The 20315-nt window shown below is 40.9% G+C and overlaps 1 protein-coding gene across 9 annotated transcripts in view; it reads left to right on the top strand.

Moving 5' to 3' along the window:
- The first annotated feature begins 270 nt into the window (after window positions 1–270).
- Window positions 271–20315, top strand: part of CASK (calcium/calmodulin dependent serine protein kinase) — a 185738-nt gene continuing 165693 nt past the window's right edge. For all 9 annotated transcript variants that reach the window (XM_030971396.1, XM_030971405.1, XM_030971427.1 and 6 more), the window contains exon 1: window positions 271–535. In XM_030971396.1, the coding sequence (XP_030827256.1) occupies window positions 477–535 (59 nt within the window). In that variant the 5' untranslated portion in view covers window positions 271–476. The remainder of the gene's footprint in view (window positions 536–20315) is intronic.

Genomic DNA, 20315 nt, shown 5'->3' on the forward strand with positions numbered 1-20315 from the left:
GGGAGCGGAATCAGCGCCCGCGCCTGGGCTCCTCCCGCCCTCCCCCCTCCCACTATTATCCTCCCTCCCGGCGCTCCCGCCCGCCTGCCCGGGAACGCGCGCCCCGCTCCCGCCCGGCGAGGAGTGACCCGGCGCTGCCGCCCGCCCCGATCCCCTCCATGGATCCCGCGCCGCCCCGCTGAGCCGGAGCCGCCCGCCGGGAGCCGCGGCTGAGCGCGGGAGGGAGGGGGCGGGAGGGGGTGGGAGGCGGGGGGCGCGGGGGGTGCGACACGCGCGGGGAGCGGCGGCGGCCGCGGCAGGAGGCGGAGGAGGAGCGGCAGGAGCGGGGAGTCCCGGCGCGGCCGCGGGAGCCCCGGGCGGGCGGGCGGCGCTGGGAGCGGCCGGGATTTACCGTGGTGGCGGTGGGCGCTGAGCGGCGGGGGAGCCGGGCGTCCCCGGGGCCGCCGCCTCTCGGGCTGAGCCCCCCCGCCCGGACCATGGCCGACGACGACGTGCTGTTCGAGGACGTGTACGAGCTCTGCGAGGTGATCGGCAAGTGAGTGCGGCGGGGAGCGGGCAGGGCAGGGCTGGGCTGGGCGGGGGGAGCGCTGCCCCGCGCCCCCCGCCCGCACCGGGCACGGGGATGCTCCGCCCGGTACCCACCTGAGTCGCCTCCGGCGGGTCCGTGCGGGGTGCGGGTCCCCCCCCGTGGCCGGTGCCCACCGTCCTCGTCACACGGGAGGCGGAAGGGGGAGAAGTGACCCCATGTTTCCTCAGCCACCATGATTAACCACCTCGCCATCGCTCAGCCTGGCTGCAGCAAGCGGCAACCACTTCCCACCCCTTTTCTTCTCCTCCCCCCCGATATCCCATTCCTGGCACACCCATCAAGGATTGCCTCTTGGGGAAGGGAGAGGGGAGATAGCTCTCCGTAGATCCACCTATTGGCTGGGTGTCTGCATATTTGTGCGCCAGGTGTTGGGTTTTCCTCTTCTTTGCTGCATAATAACCGGCTTGGTAGTGGCGCTTGGGTAGTGCTCGCTTCTCGTCCAGATCCATCACTCCGGCTCGTGTGGAAATGGAGATGTACAAGGCAGGAGGAGTGCTTGGCCTTTTGAGTCTTATTATGCAACTGCTGTTAAACCGATGCTCGAGGCTTGTATGAAACCTGGGAGTTGAGGCAGCGGCTGGCGTTCCCCAGCTGCTGTTTCGGGTTACCGCTGTTGGATGAAAATGACAATTCGAGTCACCAAGAATATGCAGAGACTCCCCCAAATCAGATGGTGATAAAGAATTGAACATGAACTCCATTCTCCCCTGCCCCCATATTTCCGTGACTGCTCAGTTTTGAAATCCATTCTTTATTTCTTCATCGACTTTCATGTATTTTCTGTAGTTGTGTCTGTATTGCAAAAAGGACGGGAAAGATACAGTGATACTGAGACTGCCTAATTTTCTATGTGTCTGATTCCAAAGCTGAGATTGCTCTGCAAACCTTAGTAGTGACACTGTTCAATGTGCCTGGAGTTTTCTTCTTCACGACAATGGATTTTATGAGAATAATTGAGCGTGTTTTGATTATAAACAAAGAATGTTTCCTGCATGTATTCTCTTGCCCGCTCTCCACCCTGATGCTTTTCAGTGTATATGGAGTGCTGTCTGCTTTCAAAGCCAGGGCTAAAAATATTCCAGAATTAATCTTTTCTCAGGATTATACTGAAATGCTGGTCTTAGACATAGCAGGTGGCTTTGTTGTCAGCAGAAGTTTCAGTACTCAGTTGTGTCGTTTCACAAGACACCACCACCTTGCTCCTAACACAACTTTTAAAAATATTAAGCTCCAAGGGCCTTGTTTGCCATCATAAATGGTGTATGATTGCTTTGACTTGATGCTGTTGAGGAGCTTCTGTAGGAGCAGAACTCTTGTTATTAAAAGTGTTTTGAATACAATTTTTGGCACACTCCTTTCACAAGTGGTTTTATGCTAACCACTGCAGTTCATGCTGGGATTTATTCCTGCCCGATTGCCATTAGCAGGAAGGTGCAGTGCTCATGCATGACCGCACACCCTTTCAGAGGATGGATGATCGATTCACAGGGGGCCAGATGTTCGCACATCTCCACTGACTTTTTCTTCTGTGGCTGGAGAATTTCGAAGGGAGAGCTCAAAACCGGTGGATTAGGTGTTAGCTGCAGAAGTTCCACACGAGATTTAGGTAGTGTAGAGAGTGTTGTGATGTAACTAGATCTAACAGATAAATATTGAATCACAGCAGCAGGGTGATGCCAAGAACGCTGTAGCAGAAACAGGGTGTATCACTGAAAATAGCAGCAGTGGTGGTGTGAAGGGCTGATAGCTGGTTGTGATTACTCAGGTTTTTCCGCACAGATGTCAAGTCCAGCCTCTAAAAAAACCCAAACATTTAAAATATAAATACACAACTTTCATGTGCAATTTATGAGTGGTATTCCCGTTTCTTTGCAATGCTATGCAGGTAAATTCCAGGGGACCAGAGGTGCAGCATCTTTATTTAGCTTACAGATTCTAGGTACCACCTTGCCTGTCCATAAGAAACTTCAGGAAAGCTAGATCTGCTTTGAATTGCTACATATGCATCTGACCAAACATCTTTCAGTGAAACATACACTAAATGTCTGCATGTTCCTGGGATTTGTTATTGATTGATGCAGTGATTTAGTTCTTGTAGCTAGCACATCTGGCTCTGATTTGCATTTTGGACACATGAAATACTAAAATGTGTAATTTATTTCCTAAATAGGTAGTTACCACTGTCACTTAAGGTAGTAAAAGGTATTTTCATAAAGGGTGTGGGGAAGAGGTCTTTGCCTGTAAAATGTCTGAGTGTTTAGTCAAAGTTCTCATATAATTTACTAGAGAAATCAGGAGATACTTTGTTGGCTGACAGTAGACAGTCCAATTTGTTGAGGCATATTCTGATCTTTAGGATAAGCTTTAAACACTTCTAAATACAATAAACTGATAAGACTGACTTTGAGTAAATGCAGCAATAATAGCTTTTGGTGAGGAACAATTACAGGGTAGTAGTATATGAATGAATTGATGGGAATGACAATGATAAACTGTTTATTATGTGACATTTAAACATGTGTGTTTAAGTTCTGCAAGCATGCATTTTTCATTTTTAAGGGGTGTGGGTGGAAAGAAAGGCCAGGAGGGATAGAGAGAAATTCTAATTCATGTTTTCATTAGAAAAAAATGTTAGGGAAAATCTTATTTTGCATATATTTCCAGTATACCTTTCCATTGCTGAAAGCTATATGAAAATACAAATTGGAATAACAATCCCAATTTCTCATTGAACTTTTTAAAGTGGCATTTATGACACTAACATTAGTCATGTATTTTTACTTAACCAGACATGTTATGTTTGAGGTTACCATCTCTTCAACTTGGCTGACACAAACATTCTTCAGAAAGAAATAAATTGGGGATTTCTTTATTAGCCTTCAGAAATGTGTTAACATATCTCAGGATAAGTGATAGTGATGAAAAATACAAGTGTGCCTTTTTTTTTTCCTAACTTGCTTCCAGGTGACTTTGAAGAGATTCTCCCTGTGTATTGGTTGAGAAGTTCACAGTCTAAAATCTTTAAGGCTGTTCCTATGTGGATCAGACCATGTGTTTGATTGACAGCTCACAGATAGTGCTATGTGTACTTGTTTATTTTTTTATTAGAATTTTCATTCAAAAAGCTTTGAGTAGTTTATAAAACGTAGTAGGTGTAAAACTGAAACTTCTTGGCTACTCATCCAAGGTGCAAACTGTTCTATCAGAGAAGCTCCACATACACATAGCAGGAGTTTTCTTTATGCCAGAGAGAGAATGCCTGTCTTCAGTAGGTGTTGAATCTGGAAGAGTGAGGCAAGGTTTTTATGACAGAACCTTGTTCTGCAAGGACTTTACGTTAAATTATCTGGTTTTACGTTTCTGTACCTCTTAAGATCCATATCACTTTATGTTAGCATTAGAGGAGAACCATAAAGATTGTCTGACCTTTCTAACAGTAGGACTTACTTAAAATTTCTCCAAATGTTTAAGTTGTAACTACGGTGGGATAAAGATGATAGTCATTTATTTGTGTTTGAAAGGGCTTTGGTCACAATTGAAATCATTAATCCTGGGGTGCATTAGGAAGAGCATGGCTGGCAGCTGGATCCTGCCCCTCTGCTCAGCCCTGTGAGGATCACCTGGAGTGCTGTGTCCAGCTCTGGGCTCCTCAGGACAGGACAGACATGGAGCTCCTGGAGCAGATCCAGTGGAGGGTGACAAAGATGATGGAGGGACTGGAACATCTCACTGAGGACAGGCTGCGGGAGCTGGGCCTGTCCAGCCCCGAGAAGAGAGAGCAGAGAGGGGCCCTCACCCCTGTCAGTGTCTGCAGGGAGGGTCAGGGCATGGACCAGGCTGCTCCGTGGGGCGATGGGACAGGAACTGATGGCCAGGAAGTTCCACCTGAACATGAGGAAGAATTCCTTCACTGTGCAGTGACCAAGCACTGGAACTGATTGTCCAGAGTGTGAAGTCCCCCTCACTGGAGATATTCCAGAACCATCTGGACACAGTCCTGTGCCATGTGCTGTGGGATGACCCTGCTTGAGCAGGGAGGTGGGACCTGATGACCCACGGTGGTCCCTTCCAGCCTGACCCATTCTGTGATACTACTAATAGTCACTTAAACTGTACATTTTTGTAATTTTTTTCTTCTATGTGTGGGCTGTATGTGGCATCACTGTGTGTGTAGTAGTGCAGTTGTTGGCATTTCCAGTACCCAAGGATACCATGATGTTTGGTGCTAGTGCTGTCAGAGCTTCCAGGACATTCTCTGCAATCTTGGTTGAGGCTAATCCTCTTCTGCACTGCACGTGTGAGGATTTTAGTTTGTTTTCATCCCTCTTTGCTCCGTGATGGGATGAATCTCTCTGCTTGGGCTCTTCCATCTAGTAAAGAGTAGTTAAAGGGCAAGAGCCAGCAGGCATTGCTCCCTTCTGCCTTCTCCTTCCAGACTGATAACACAGCTGGAACCACAGATGTGAGCTGAGAATGCAAATCGTGGGACAGGGTTTGGGTGGTGGGTTGGTTTTTTCCATTAAAATTTGAAGGCTTCTAGCCCACTGAATCAGACAAGGGGTGCTGGTTGCAATTCCAGCCTAAGCTCTTACCTGGAGTTGGAGCTGCTTTGGATTTATGCCTCAGTCTGGGAGTGTTCAAGGAAAAGGATGACAGAGCTTGTGGATTCCTCGTCTAAGAAATACTGAAAACTTTTAATAATTGTAATTATTGTGGTAACAAAACTATGTAGAGGTCTTTTGATGGTTTCAGTAGTATTGTTTTTCATTATTGCCTCCATTTTCACTCACAGGAATTAGAATGCTGTTGCCTCTCAAACATACTTTTAGTCTAGTACGCAGTTGAGATTTTGCATTTCCTGTAAAACCAATGCAAATAACTGATGGGTGTAATTAATGACAAATCAAATGGAAATGTGAAACAACTGCTGTATGTACTCACTGTTTGTAAAGGGGGGGAAGGGAAGGGAAGTTCTTTGGGATATGACACCTGATTTGTCTAGTTTAGCTTTTGAGTTTTTTAGTGCTGTTTGAAACTCTCTGTTAATAAAACATACTTGGCTGTTGTCACTGTTGCAGTACATAAGAGTAACAGATTATAATAAATATTTGATTTAAGCATGAGGTCATAATGTGCATTTCCTCAAGAAAATAGTGGTTTATTATTTGTAGTGTATAATTGCTAGAGTATAACCTTAGGTAAGTTTTTCTGCAATAGATTTTAGCTGTAGCAGTGACCCATTTCTACTTAAGAGGCTCTGCCTACTTAAGCAGCTGAACACAGAATAGAATGAGCAAACCTGGTTGCAGAGTACGTTTCAACCACTATTCTATTTGTGCAGCTTTTTCTAATATTGATAACCAGCAGCACTCCTGTGTAGCTCCTTCTTGAGGAAGAATTCCTTCATGGAGAGGGTTGCTGAGCATTGGAATGAGCTGCCCAGGGGGTGGAGGAGTCAGCATCCCTGGAGCTGTTCATGAGCTGACTGGATGTGGCACTCAGTGCCATCCAGGGTTGAGTTGACAGGGTGGGGATCGGTCAGAGGTTGGAGTTGATGATCTTGGAGGTTTTTTCTAACATAAATGATACTGTGATTCTTAAAATGTGAACAAGACAGCTGTAGTGATTGGGAAGTTGAGAATTGCTTAAGAGGGAAGTTTGGAGGAGCTTGATCTGGGAAAATACAAGCTGAGAAAGATTGTGCAGGGGCTTAGCAAATATATTTATGTGTTTAAACACCCGAGAGAAGGAAGCCTTGAAAATGAGCAAATCTGAGCAGACTAGTCCTGTGTAATTTCAGCCTGAAAGTTTGAAGATTTTAGACCAGATCACTACGGAGATCCTGGATCAGATGTCTGTGAGAAGTTGTGGGATGAAAAAAGTGACCTTGACTTGAAGATTTGATTAGTTAGGAGTTTGATCGTGTTATTAAAATAGTATGAAGTTTCAGAAAAATGGGGGCCAGGCTTCAGGACCCAAGTAATTCTTGATTCAATCTTCTGAATTTCAATTCAAACATAGTACTTAAGATAAAATGCTCTAGGATAAAGAAATATTAGGGAAAGAAGAGAGACACATTTTATGTCAACAGCCACTCACCTACTTAGCCCTCTCTCTTATACACTGTGCTTTTTTATAATCTTTTATACAGATGTCACTACTATGAAAGGTAATCAAGCATTATTAACCTCAGTATGATGTTTCCAAAGATCACTTCTCAGAAACTTGTAGTCATATTAAATGTGTCATCTAAAGAAGGATGACTCCAGAAACGAGTGGTTGTTATAAGTAGCTATTTCATGCCGAATTGTGGAGTTGATAAAAATAACTCATGAATGAAGGGAGTACTTTTTTTTAATATGCAGCATGACTATCAGCATGGCCAGAACTATCATCCCTACCTGTTAAAAAATTAAACTTGCCTCTTGAGATAGTGTATCAGCTATTCCCACCAAAAGAACCCCAAGAAACTTTTTTCTTTGCCTACATCAGATAAGTGTGTAAGAGGAAACCTTGGTAAGGCATCTAAAGCATGGGAAGAGAGTGCCTTGAGTTCAGCATGGCTGTAAAGTGAACTGTGTTTTGTGTGCCAGGTTAGTACCCTCTCTTGATAAACTTGTGCTGCATTCAGAATGGGTTGCAGTGTTCCTTGGGAGGTGTCTGTTGGTGCAAGGAATGCTGCCCTTGTTGGAAACGGCAGTGCACAGCAAAACTGTGGCATTTCAGATACCTTTGTGTTGCTGGGTATTTAAGCTCCCTTTTACCAGTGTCTTTTTTGGAGGTGAAAACAGTGAAATAAGGTTCAAATAATTTTTGGAGCTTGACCATAAAAGACCTTTACATTGTAATAAGGGTTTATTTTTTCACTTCAGTTTGTATGAGAAGCAAAGTCTTTCCAGAGATAATACTAAAAACCTTTTACAGGATAAATTTAGGACTAAAAGGACTGAGGACTATTGCCTAATGTATTCTCACAGGACAGAATTGAATGTGCATTGGTTAAGAAGTGCCTTGCTCTTTTACTTTCATCACTTTTTTCCTAGAATAGGATAAGAAGGGGTAGCCAGCAAGTTAGTCCATATGTTCTGTCTTTTGTTGCAGTGGGGCTATGCTTTCCTTCCAGGCTTAGGATTTGTCAGAATTCTTGGGTTATCAATATTTTGCCTTAAATTGACTTAATTTTTTCAGAAGTCAGTAGTTAGAACGTGTTTTCAGCACCTGAAAACATTAATAGTTGATGCACAGTTCTTACAAACTCACAAAGTTCATTGTCTGTTTAAGAAATACTGAATATTTGCCTTCCACCAGGGATTGTAAGTAGCATTTGGTTGAATAGATTTTTACTTGGCTCCTTCACCTGTTTCTTTGACTACCCAATGGGAGGTCACTGCTTGCAGCTACTCTGATTTCATTTTTAACTAACGTCTCCATTTTCTTTTCTGGATTATGTGGACATAAGCAGTTATTCCTAGCATTTAATAGTGAGTAAATTTCCTAGGATATGTGAACTAAGAAAGTTGTACAAAACTTTCCTCTGAAAAAAATTTTTAGAAGTAAAAGCTGGGGTGTACAGGCATTTACAGTGGTTCAAAATGTGTTCAGTTGTTTGGAAGCACTTTAAGGCAAGTTGCAAAACTAGTTTTATCTTATCAAAGTGTCAGTTCTGCTGCAGCTGAGATTAAGAAACCCTTAGAATTTCAAAGTGTGCCTTTCCTAGGAACATGTTATTCTAGGGTAACTTGTGACTTCATGTAAATTCAGTTACCAGAGTTTGGAAGGCAGTTGACTTTTGCAAGTTGAATTTTTGATCCAAAGATCACTAGAAGTAAGGAAGGAAGTCTTAACTGTAGAGACGTTGAGGCTTCTGAGGTACAGTCTTTAGGATATTCAGAACTTCATGAAATCTTTTTCTAGGTCTCTTGTTATGCGGGTCTGTGAAGTAGACATAACACCACCAAAAGCAAAAAAAAAAAAACACAACAAAAAAACCCAAAAAAACAAACCGAAAACCCAGAAAAATCTAAAGAACTTCTCCTAAAAGAAAGTTCATCTTGTCCTGACCATCTCAGAACTTAGGCATGTTCCTCTGCCTCCTTCTTTATCCCACTTTGGTTTTGGGGAGAGGGTCTGTGAGTGAAGCCTTTGGCTGTGTCCTTGATGTTCCCACTCAGAGAAGGCAGCCAAAGGAGTGTGTAACTGCTTTACTTCCACCCTGCTCCACGGAAATCCTGATCGTCCAAATGGAGTTGTCAGCTGCCCACTTTCTCCTTTTTATTTTGGCTCCAGATGTTGATTCTGATACTGAACAGAGGGGAACAGTTCTGAACCGTAGGAAAGCACTCATTTACACTCAATTAAAGGGATCAATACCCCTGTAAATGGAAGGGATAGTGAAGAAGCAAGTGGGGTAATCTTATCTCCCTTCTTGAAACCACTCCTCCACCCCCCTCCTTCTGGTTAGGAGAAGATGATAGAGGAGGTGGGAGTGAGGGTGGCCTGTGAAGATGACAAACAATTTAGGGAATTATGTATTAAGTGATATGATCTTTTCTACATCACTAGTGATCCGAGCTAGTAATTTTTCCTAGAAAAGAGCTTTGTGGAGCTTTTTTTGCCAGGGTTGAACTTGAATGCAGCAGCAGCAGATAGGTTGTGTTTGGATGGGTTTAGAGAAGAGACCTGTCTGCTCAGCACTGGTCTGGCTGCATGCAGAGCAGGAACCAGGGTGGGAATTGAGGTGAAATCCTGCACCTTTGTGATCCTGCAGCCTCAGCAAGTATATCATAGTTCAGGAAGGAGAGCTGTGACAAGCTGTAGCTGTGCTGGAGGTTGTGTGAACATGGCAGTGGTACCCTTTCTCCTCTTTGTGCCCCGTGTGAGCAGTGTGTGAGGGCATCTTGGTGACAGGAGCTGAATTAAGTTTGCTGCTGCTGGAAGAAGGAGGCATTGCTCTCGGAGATCTTGCTCTCTTTATGTGCCCCGAGTGATCCACCCTTCCCCTGTGCCTACTCCCATATTCACCTGGTCTGTATGAGCCAGGTGCACTACAGAAATTATGGTTTTTCTGCTGTTTTCACTGACTTGACCAGACCTACAGTGCAGTCAGGGCTTGCTCGAGGTGGAAGACTCAGGGATGGAGAGGGATAAAGTGGGCACCTCTCCCTCTTCTCACCTTTGGCAACAGTCAACTACTATGACCATATCGTAAAATGCTCTGTTAGGTTTTTTTTTTAAAGTATGTTTGGCTTTTTTTGTATAATCAGGAAGTTAGCTTCCAAACCCTTTTCTGCAATAATCCAGACAATGGTAAGGAAAGGGCAAGAAAAAAGGGAAACAGATTACTTTTGAGGGGAAAGGAAACGTTCCAAATTAACATGCAATTATTAACATATGCACACAAAAAAAGAGTTGTTTTTATGGTCTTAATTTGTTTTTTCCTTCTTCCTATACACATATTCCTATTCCCTGTAATTAAAACCAAGCACTAACTTTACATCAGGACCTCACTTCATTCAGGATTTTAATTGGTGATGCAGCCAATTAAAATTAGGAAGGCAACTGACTCTGGGATTTTTATTTGTTGAATATTTGAATTAATTCTTTGAAGTATATTAGCTTCTGACATGGTTAGATGTTCTTCAAATGTGCATGTGCCTTGTTGGGTCCTTCAGAACTTAAAATTTCACAGTTGAGTGTACTCTGAACGGCAAGCGTGCTTTGATGTTTGTGGGTAATTCTAATCTTTATAGAAACCAAATCTTTTACTTTTGCTTCTGGTGTGATTGTGTGCAAAAGCTCTGATAACATATTTAGGAATGTTGAAGAAATTCAAAACCAAAGTTTTCCCAAGCCACCTATTTTCAGATTTTGTTTTGCTGTAAACCTAAATGTAAAATGTATTGTATTGATCAAGAACTTGTTTCAGTTAAAATATCCGTCTTTCTGTCAATTTGTTTTTTGGGGTTTTTTGTTTGGGTTTTTGTTTCCGGTCTTTTTAGGAAAAGTTCTGTGTTAGTGCATCTGGATCAAGTTTAGATTGAGAAGTACCAACTTCCATTTACAGAAAACACTGTTTTCCTTTCTACAGCCTCCCCAAACTAGAAGTAACCTTTTTCTTAGTGTGTTTCTGCAAGTATCTTAATTTCAGACCTTCAGCACTACAGACATGAAAGGAACAAAAGGGGCTTTCAAAACTGAAGGTCAGACAGAACTGTATTGCTCAGTTAGAGCTATTAGATTAAGATTATTTTTCTTACTTTTTCCTTTCTGGAAAAAGCAGTTATCTGTTGGCCGAGTTTCTCGGATGTTCAGCCCTTAAGGTTCAATTATCTTTAAAAGCATAAAGTAAACAGGGTGCTTAAAATATCAGAAGTTCTTTCCCTAATCTTAGATCTCAAGTGTGTCAATTTTTTTATCAGCTGCAGGCACTTGTAATTGTAAAGTATTCAAAACTTCATAGCTGCCATTGAGGTACACTTTGAGGATACTTCCTCAGCTCTTGCAGATGAATCTTCTTGGATTCTTGGTTTGAAGTTTTCAAAAGTTCGAGTTGTCTGTTTGCTGTGTTGATAAGAGGTGTTTTCAAATAGATTGCTGACTGTAGAGTTGTTTAGTGTTGTGTGTTTGAAATACTTAAAATTTGCTCAGAACAGGGACTGGGAGTCAGATTTTTGCTTTGTGAAGATGATCATCATGGATGCTTTGTTTCCCTTTCTAGTGGGTCTGGTGATTTTTAAATGATTCCATAAAACATCAGCTGGGAGTGTTAAGAATACCTTTGATTCCCGTATTTTCTAGCCTGCTGACTGCTTTTGCAGGCACTGTGTGCTAGGGAAGGATTTTAATTTGAGTGTCCTGATTTTGGGAGGATTGCTCCAAGCACTGATGATGCAAAGGCATGGGCTGACAAGTTCTGAGAACATGTCTCAGGTAGCAGCAAGGCAAAATCCACAGCAGAACTGTTGGTTTGGGTAATTCTCCATGCTGGTGAGCTACACTGTCTCTTGAAATGGTGCTTTTCAATATCCAGGATCCTTTAGGTGTTGTGTTGAACAGCAAACTCAGAAGTATAATCTGCAATTATTCTCAGGGATGTAGTTAAGCAGAAAGAAGTGAAACTTCTGTGATTCTTTCCTGAATGTTCATTGTATTTCACAATGGGACTTAGTTTCTCATGTTGCCAGTGTATTTTTTAAAATTTTAAAGTGTTCCAGAAAACTAATTTGGGAAATTCTCTTCTCAAAACCCAGACTGTATCCAGCTTCTCAGTATTTGTTAAAATTGCAAAGACAAGGAAGAGTGTAAGAATAATACCTTCCTGAAATGTGGTTTCAGATATATGGCTGGAACATTCAGAAATCAGCGGTGACTTGTGAGAATATTGCTGCATGTTAGAATTTAAACGTGTGTTTTGCTGAAAGCTGCTTTAAAGTTCTTTTTCTCATATGTGCTAAAAGTTGATCTGTGATGTTTTTACATTTAAAAATAGAGCCTTGCAGTGATTTGTAGCTGTTCTTACTGATAGATTTCCTTTTTTTTGTCACTGTTTGAAAAAGGAAAAAAGAAAAAGCAGTTTGAAATGTTTACTGTTGGACAAAGCTGTAAGAATTACTCAGAACTTTTCCTTTTCATTTAACTTTTCCTCTTACACTCAGATGCTAGCTTGAGACTTTGCTGCCATCTCTAGTTTCTTGATGAAATTTATCTTGAGCTGCTATTTGGTCCTGCATTCTCATCTGTATTCTTAAAAAGACAGATTTTGGCTGGATTTCATGGCTGCTGTTAGAAGAATTTGTTTTGTAAAGCTTGTATCAGTGAGGAAAATAGCTGTCCTCTGTGGTTTTTTCCCTTGAGAATACATTAGGGAGTTTTTCTAAGGAGAAATATCTTGTATTCTTCTTTGTTTCACCTTCAGATACAGCTTTAGTTACTAAGCCAACTTCCTACATTTTTTGCTCTAGTTTTGTCTGTTAAAATTTGTAAGTCAGGCTTCTGTTACTGTATTTACTGTGATAAAGGCAGTATATTCTGTTGGTTGGTTATTGAATATAGAACAGTTTGGGGTTTTGCTGGTCTCTTCAGCACCAGCATTTTACTTCCAGTTTGAGTGTCAATACACCTGAATGGTTTTTAAATGTTTCTTTGCCAGTTTTCATTCTTTAAGCATTTCTTTTGTAAGGTGACACTCCATGGTAGTTCTACCAAAGCTTCATTCTGGATTTTTTTTCCTGCTTTGCCTCATATTTCTTTTCCTATCAATGACAACTTTTCCTAACAACTTGCATACAAAGTTTCACATGGTGTATTCTGGCTTTCTAAGATGTCTTTCACTGTTCTTCAGTCTCACTGGGCTCACAGCAGACTGTAGGATGGCTGTCAGTCAGAATTTTGCTCCCATGGAAACTGGCTTGCTGCAAAATCAAACTGCAGTTTCAGTGTCTGAAACCTGAGCTCACAAAAGGTTTCTCAGAGTTACAAGAACCTTTGAAAAAGTGTCATCATTTTACAGTTTTATCTTTGAATCTCCAACCAACTGAGACTGTGGTGTTGAGACCTGTGGTTTTTTTTCTGTGGAGGGAGTGGTACAGGGTAACCTGTTCTGTTACTGTCTCAAACTCCTGATGACAGTTCAGGTATTTAATGGGACTTTTTTTTTTTTTGGTTGGTTGGGTTGGGTTTTTTCCCCTGTAAAAGCTGTAGAGGAAAATGCTTTTCCCAGGTTGACTTTGCCTCTGCAGCATGGAAAAAGTAAAATTGTGTAGCTTCACTGCTTCTGCCTAGAATTCAAGGAAGAGAGGTGGAGAGTGGAGTTGTGTTCCTGTGAGCATGTGTGGAAGGAGGAAGTTTATCTGATCTCTTCTCACCAGGGGGAAATAAGATCTTGGCCTCCTTGTCTTAGCAGCCATTCCTCTCTACCCAGTCAGTTTCTGGGAAAATAAGGGGTTTTCAGCAACAACACTTATAAAACAAGTGTTTTATGCCTAAAAAGTATAAACCTATTATAAGGTTTTAAGAGTGGAACCTGCTCCACTCTTTCCTGTATACTCTAATGAGCAGAAAGTGCTTTTTGTATTTTTCACATTTTCTGCTTTCTCTAATCTATGTGATTAAAAAATGCTGCTTTTTTTTTCCTTGCTGCTTTCTTTAGGCTGATGCTGTCTTACAGGATAACTCTTGAAATCTCAGGAGAACTTACATACCTACTGCTCAAGTTAAAGGACTTCAGAAATACAAATCTCCAAGAGAAAGGAGAAAGTTGTATCTCCAAAGTCTGAAGCATATCTTGTGCAGGAGTTCATGTTTTGTGGAAAATGTTGTGCCAGTAAACTCATTGAAGAGTTGTGTAATCCCGCCCTGTTAGTCTGTCAGAGATGATACCCACTGTATGTTGGGTTGGCTTTTTTAAAATTTATCCACCTGTAAATGGGCTGGTAAAATGCTTCATTTTATTTGCCCATTCTCCTTCACTTCTAGCAAATATAATTATTACCTTCTGTCCTATCAGCTTAAATGCTCTTTGGAAATGTGTTGTTTATAAAGCTTCAGAAAATACTCTGTTCTTTAATGATGTGCAAAAATCTTTAATCAGCATTCCTTCAAGCAGGTCAAATGCACAGAGGTGTGCTAAGTCCAGAATCACATTTGACTGAGTGCTAATTAAGTAATTTCACTTGTTTCCAGTTAAGACCCTGCAAAACATGCAGAACCCCTATTTTTTTGTCTGCTTTAATGGATGGGAGCTGAGTTGTTACAGCTCCAGAATCAGGAGCACATTGTTGATCCTGGCATACTTACTGCATGCCAGGAGTGAGAAAGAGAACAGTGTGGATCTGATGTGAAAGTATTCTCTTATTTTTGTGGTTGTTGTTTTGTTCCCCAAGTAGTTCCAGATGTTTTCAGTCCTCTCTAGTCCTGTTTCTCAGTAGAGCATGTTTTCTGTTACTGCTTTTGAACAGGTAGGTTGGGAAGGGCTGTTGTTCAGTGTTAGTGAGCTAGTAATCAATGAGGTAAATATGGTTTGGAATGATCCAGTGTGCAAAATTCTCAGTGTGTTCATAAGTGTTTGGTGCTATTCAGAGTGGACTGAAAAAAGTGTTCAGTTTCTCAGTATTATGTTGAAGGTGAGTTGCTAATTAAAATTGATTAGTATATGCTCTTTTATCAGTTAAAATGGTTTCTTGATTTAAATTCTTGAGAAAATGTGTCTAGTAGTAGAGATTCTAACTATAGTCAGATAGTTCTCATAAAAACAGTTTATTTAAATTGTAGTCCACGTTAGTTTATGTAAACAGTTGGTAACAGTTATGCCGTGTATGAAAATCCTACAGCTTTCTATAGGCATTTCTGTAAAATGGGAATTATCTCCTTGTGAGGAAGTTGACAGCAAGTAGTAGAAAATATTCACAATATTAATATCACAGCTCAAGTTTGTCTTGTCCAGAAAGCAGTTTCTGTGCAAGTGTTCATTTTCAAAGTGCTTTATGTAGTAAAATGCATACAGTGAAGTTCTTAAACTCAAAAAAATCTTATCAAGCAGTGTTCCTTGGGGTGTGTCCCCCTCCCTTTTTGTCATTCTTGTTCATGTTCTTGCTCTTTTGGGTGGCTAAACTAGACTGATGAAAAAAATCAGGATTAAAAAGTGTCTTTCTCCCCTCACCACTTTCATAGGTTTCCCACTCAGTCATTTTCTTCAGGGACTTTGGCCAGTTTTCCAACTACAGTGCAATTACTCTTAAAACTTTAATCTTCACCTGGATAGGAATTGGGGAGCAGTGGAAGCCATGAAAACAGTTAAACCAGGAAACCACTTTATCAGAAAGATTACATGTCTGTGTCTTTGGAAGGAGAGCACAGATTATACTTTTTTTAATCTCCCAGACAAATATTTTCTGCTTCTCAGTGGATTGATTACATGTGGTTGTCATGTGCTGGAAAACATTAGTGGGAGAAGGGACGTTTCAGTGATTCTGCCTTAGTGGTACTTGGAATCTAGTTTGTCACAGAATGGTATCCCATAGTTAACACAATTATCTATTCCTTGAGTGTCACATGTAGAAATTCATTTGTTGAGAACCAGACCAGCACCTTTCTTGAATGATCCAAAGAAAAAAAAAAGTGGGGGAGGATCAGGACGTCATTAGCAGTTTTGCATATGCATATTTTTTTAAAGTGCTCTCAGTTTGGCATAGCATTCCTCCAGCTTCTATTTGAAGTCACATTTGGACTAAACCCTTGAGAATAAAGCGATTGTTTTAAAGCTTTGTTTAGGCAGATACCTGCAGAAAGGTGAAGACTGTAAAGATGGAATTTTCTAGTCATGTGAAAGGAGTCCTTTCTCCTTAAGAGATGAAATGAGCAAACAGTTGGAAATAATCAATTTTGTAAGTAAGGCTCAATACAAGTGCTGCTACCGTGGACATACAATTGAACTGTGACATCTGTGAGCTACCTAAAGTTATTTCTAGATACCTTATAGCACTCTTTTAATGGATTGTTTTCATTCTGGTTTTGGCCATATGATCTGGTTTTGGCTATAGCAGTTGGTGTTGAGTAAGATTTCCATAATAAACTGGGGGGTGGGAATCACCCTCTTGGTATTTGGAGAGAGCAGATCCAAGGTGTACAGGAGTTTGTATTTATTTTGCATTCCAAGTCTGCACCCAGAGGGAAGGGAAGAAGCAAGATCTGAATCTCGAAAGGTGTGCAGTATTGCTTTCGTCTTTTCAGTTGAACTTTAACTTAAAAATGGGGAAGGGGGCTTTGATTATTCAGTCTGTAGTATGTGTTTGCATTGAGAATCAGGAATGGGATCTCTATTACCAGGGGTAGTTGAGGTGGCAGCTCTTGACCTACTCAGCTGCTTCTCACTTGAATGTGGAGAGAGAAAGGAGATAACTGTGACCATCATTCTTCCGGGTTCTGTCACTGGGTCTTCAGGTGGGAGTAAATCAGACTTGGTTTTTTGCAAGGTAGGATAGAATTGAAATGAATGCTTGAACAAACTGATGAAAGAAAACCTTGCTAAGCTGCTGCAAGTCCTTATTTTAATTAGTACATTCAATTCTGAAATATGGCCTAAGCTTACCCAAGAGAGTTTTATAATAAGCTGATAAATGTCTGTGGGGGCAAAAATGGGTTTGTTAATTTGCTTGTTTTTAAAGCACACATGTAGCATAATTTTCAGTATATTGGGGGGAAAAAACAGAGTTTTATACAAACTGTTTGGCCATAAATCCTTCCTTTCAGCATTCAGCCTTACTCCCCCTGAGAAGGTTCATGTGGAACAGCCTTGAAACTTTTTTCTACTTGTTGTTGCTGTACTGAAGCTGCATCTGCGCCGAAGGCTGTGGCAGATTTATCATCTCCTGCCGTGTCTACAGAAGTCTTTCACCACCAGTCCCAGTGTGTATTTCAATTGTCTTTTGCCAGTTTCTCATTTCCAAGACTGAGCCTTGTCTGCACCGAAATTTGAGGCAGGTAAATGCATTTACTGTAGCATCTGCGAGCCTCTTTTCTTTTACCTTCTACTGTTGTTGTTATTATTATTGTTATTAGTATTATTGTTATTGTTATAGAGGTAGCTGGATGTTATGTCTTGTGAGAATTTGTTTTAATTCCATTTCTGGGATTTCCACCCTCCTTGATTTGTCTTCAGGTCTTAACAATGACTGAACGCTGTCACATGCCTTACATGAGAAAAAGTAATATATACTCAGAGAAAACTATCTGCTGAAATATTTTCTTGCTGCTCTGTCCAGGCTAAAGATGTCATTTTTTGGACCTATCACTCATACTGAGCTGCCAAGTTTTATCTTAATTAGTATTTTGCCATTGCTGCTTTAAGATGAATAAAACGATTATGTTTTTCCTAATATCCCCAGTGCAGATGTTTTTGGAACATATTCACATCTCTTATGGGTTATTACACATAAAGGCTAATTAAAAGTTTGAGCTTTTTTATTGTGACAAGCTGAAGGGATACTTATCTGTGGTTTAATGGCATTGAATTAGTCATTCAGCTTTTTGTCCTGGTAGCAGTAAATAGGCAGTTTCTAGGGATGAAATTCTGCATTTAAAAAAAACAGCTTTATATTTCTACAGTGTCATTTCATTCTTTCCCCCCCTCAGAATTAGCTGTAGTCATGTAATGTGCCTGCTAAAGTCAGTGGTGAATTCCAGCCACTGCTTTTGTCAAAGAATCTACATCTGTGTATTAAATGGAATTGATTCAGGGCTCTGTTTAGACCAGAGGTGTTGCCAAAATTCTATTTGGAGAAGCCTGGCAGAGCCTTGGCTGTAGGCTGGGGTTCACTTTGTAGGTGTTCTGGTGTCTTTATGTACTTTTTTAAAGCTTTCTATTACCTTAATTTTACATTGTGTTGAAGAGAGTTGATAGTTGCATTCTGGAGCTGTCAGTCAGGTGTGGAGCTCTGCAATCCTGCTATTCTAGCTGGGTGATTCTGTACCCAAAAATACACAATTCTACAGGTAGTGGGGAATTTGGGTTGTATTCTTGCCTGTGAAGGAAGCTGCAGTTTACAGGTTGGAGCTTCTAATTCTGTTTATTCATCTTGTTCTATGGTGCTCCAAGGAAGAGCACTTCAGTCCATTAAAGTGTGATGTGCTTCTTCTGGCTGCTTGTGTACAGTTCATCTCATGAATGCTGGGTTTTGGTTTGGTGTTTTGTGGTTTGGGATTTTTATTTGCTTTGAAGAGTCAGTTTGGTTTATTAATTTTTCCAGGTGAACTGTCTTTTGTGCAATAATAACTGGTTTAGCTTGTATAAAAAGATATAAGGTATATAATAACAGAAGTGGTAGAGGTAAAAACTGAAGAATGTCATTGAGGGTCCTAAAGAGAGCTTTAACCAATCCAGGAAAAATGGTAGGAAAAGGAAGAAGGAGAATAGATGTCAATATTTAAAGAAAACTGGCCTAGAACTCTGTGAAATTGATTATAGTTGCATTTTAGACCCAAGATACAAAACTTCTGTAAGGAGGATAAATACAAAGAAATGAAGACTGTAGAAAAGCAGAAGCAACAATGTTTTAGAGCATAAAGGTGTAAAAACCCCTTTGTTTTCTCACTAATAATTACTGTATTATAATGTTTTATGGAAAAGGTATGAAAAAGCAGTCATTGGTAGAGTCAATACGTTGGAAAAATAATAACTCTAAAAATTCCTGCAGCAGCTTTTTAAAAAGTGACTGATTCATTGTTTATGTGTGTTTGGTAAGTGAAGGACTTCACGGTTTAGGGCTTCTGTAACAATCTGTGAAAAATCTACATATTTTGTTTAAAAACTAAAACCTAGTTAAAAAAAAATTATAACTTCTCAGTGCTTTGCCTTTTCTCTTTTTTTCTGTTATTCCTGAAGGGGAGGGAGCAGGAATCATTGAAATCCTGGCCAAGTGGATTTTTGGAAGCTTGTTTTTTAATTGGAGTATGGTCCAGCCTGCTTCTGCTGATGCTGCAGGATGAGAAAGAAGGGGAACAGAAGTTGGAATAGGAAGCTGCTGAGAGAAAGATTCCTACTGAGGGTGACTGTGGGAGGAAGAGAGAGGAAAAAAGATGAGAAAAGTAGGTTGTAAGAAGGAATAAGGAACACAGTTTGAAAAGTGAAACTGAACAAACAAGCACAGGAAATCTTGTGATTGCCAGTCTGCAAGGACAGACAAAGTGGGTTGAGAGAGGGAAAAGGAGCAGCAAGTAGAAATTGATTTACTGGTTAATAACAGGATATTTGTAAAGGTTACAGGGAAAACATCCCAGATGAGCTAAAGGTTGTGGAAAAGATGCAGCTGGTACTGGAGAAGGGGGAAGAGGAAGGGAAGTGAGATTCGTGAAAGGCAGGATTAGGATTACTTAGGTGATAATCAAACATGGGAGAGACCATTTTAGCAAAGCAGAGTATGCAGAAGGGCACAAAGACTGATTCATGAGTAGGGAGGGAATGTTTGACAAGGTTATTGCCATCAAGTCTTCAGCATTCAGTGGCTTTTAAGTTGAATGCTATTTAATTGCAGTGATTTATTTCTTTATTTGTGTGCCATTTAGCCAGAAGAGCAAAAAGAGTAGAGATTCTTAGTATGTTAAAATAAGATATGAACAAAAATGTTGACTTCAGAAAAGTGTACTGAGCTGAATCGTGGGATAATTGCGTGTGGTAATAGTTGGTTGTTGTCAGCCATCTCAAGTTATATTTCCCCTGCTTCTTAATCCTTATATTTTAACTGATTAGATTACTCCTGCTAAATCTTCATTCTTGCTCTTCCCTTGTCTCCAGTGCTTGTGGCACTGCTCCCTTCATTTTAAATAAACTAGGTTCATTTAAATGTTGCACAAATTCTGTGATGTTAGTCTAGCTCACTCAGGCTAAAGCAGGTTAGGGAGCAATTGCAGGAATCCCAGGGTGAGGGATGGAATTGTGTTCATCTCCAGTAGAGGAAACAGCACTTGCTTATAGCTCTGTTTGACAGCTCTCTGCCAGCTTGGATTACCTGATCCTGTTTGCATGCACTGTACTGCAGCTGTCTTGTGAATACACAGAAATTCTCAATTTAGCAAAAGTCATTTGGGCCTTTTTTTAAATTAATACAAACTTGCTAACATTATATGAAAACATCATTGGCACAGCTGACCTTGATGACATTCACTGGACAAAATTTGTCAACTCATGCTCAGTTGACAGACTTATTTTTAGACAGTGTAGAAAATATAGAAGAAT

This window comes from Camarhynchus parvulus, chromosome 1 (genome assembly GCF_901933205.1).
Source record: "Camarhynchus parvulus chromosome 1, STF_HiC, whole genome shotgun sequence".
NCBI classification, from domain to species: domain Eukaryota; kingdom Metazoa; phylum Chordata; class Aves; order Passeriformes; family Thraupidae; genus Camarhynchus; species Camarhynchus parvulus.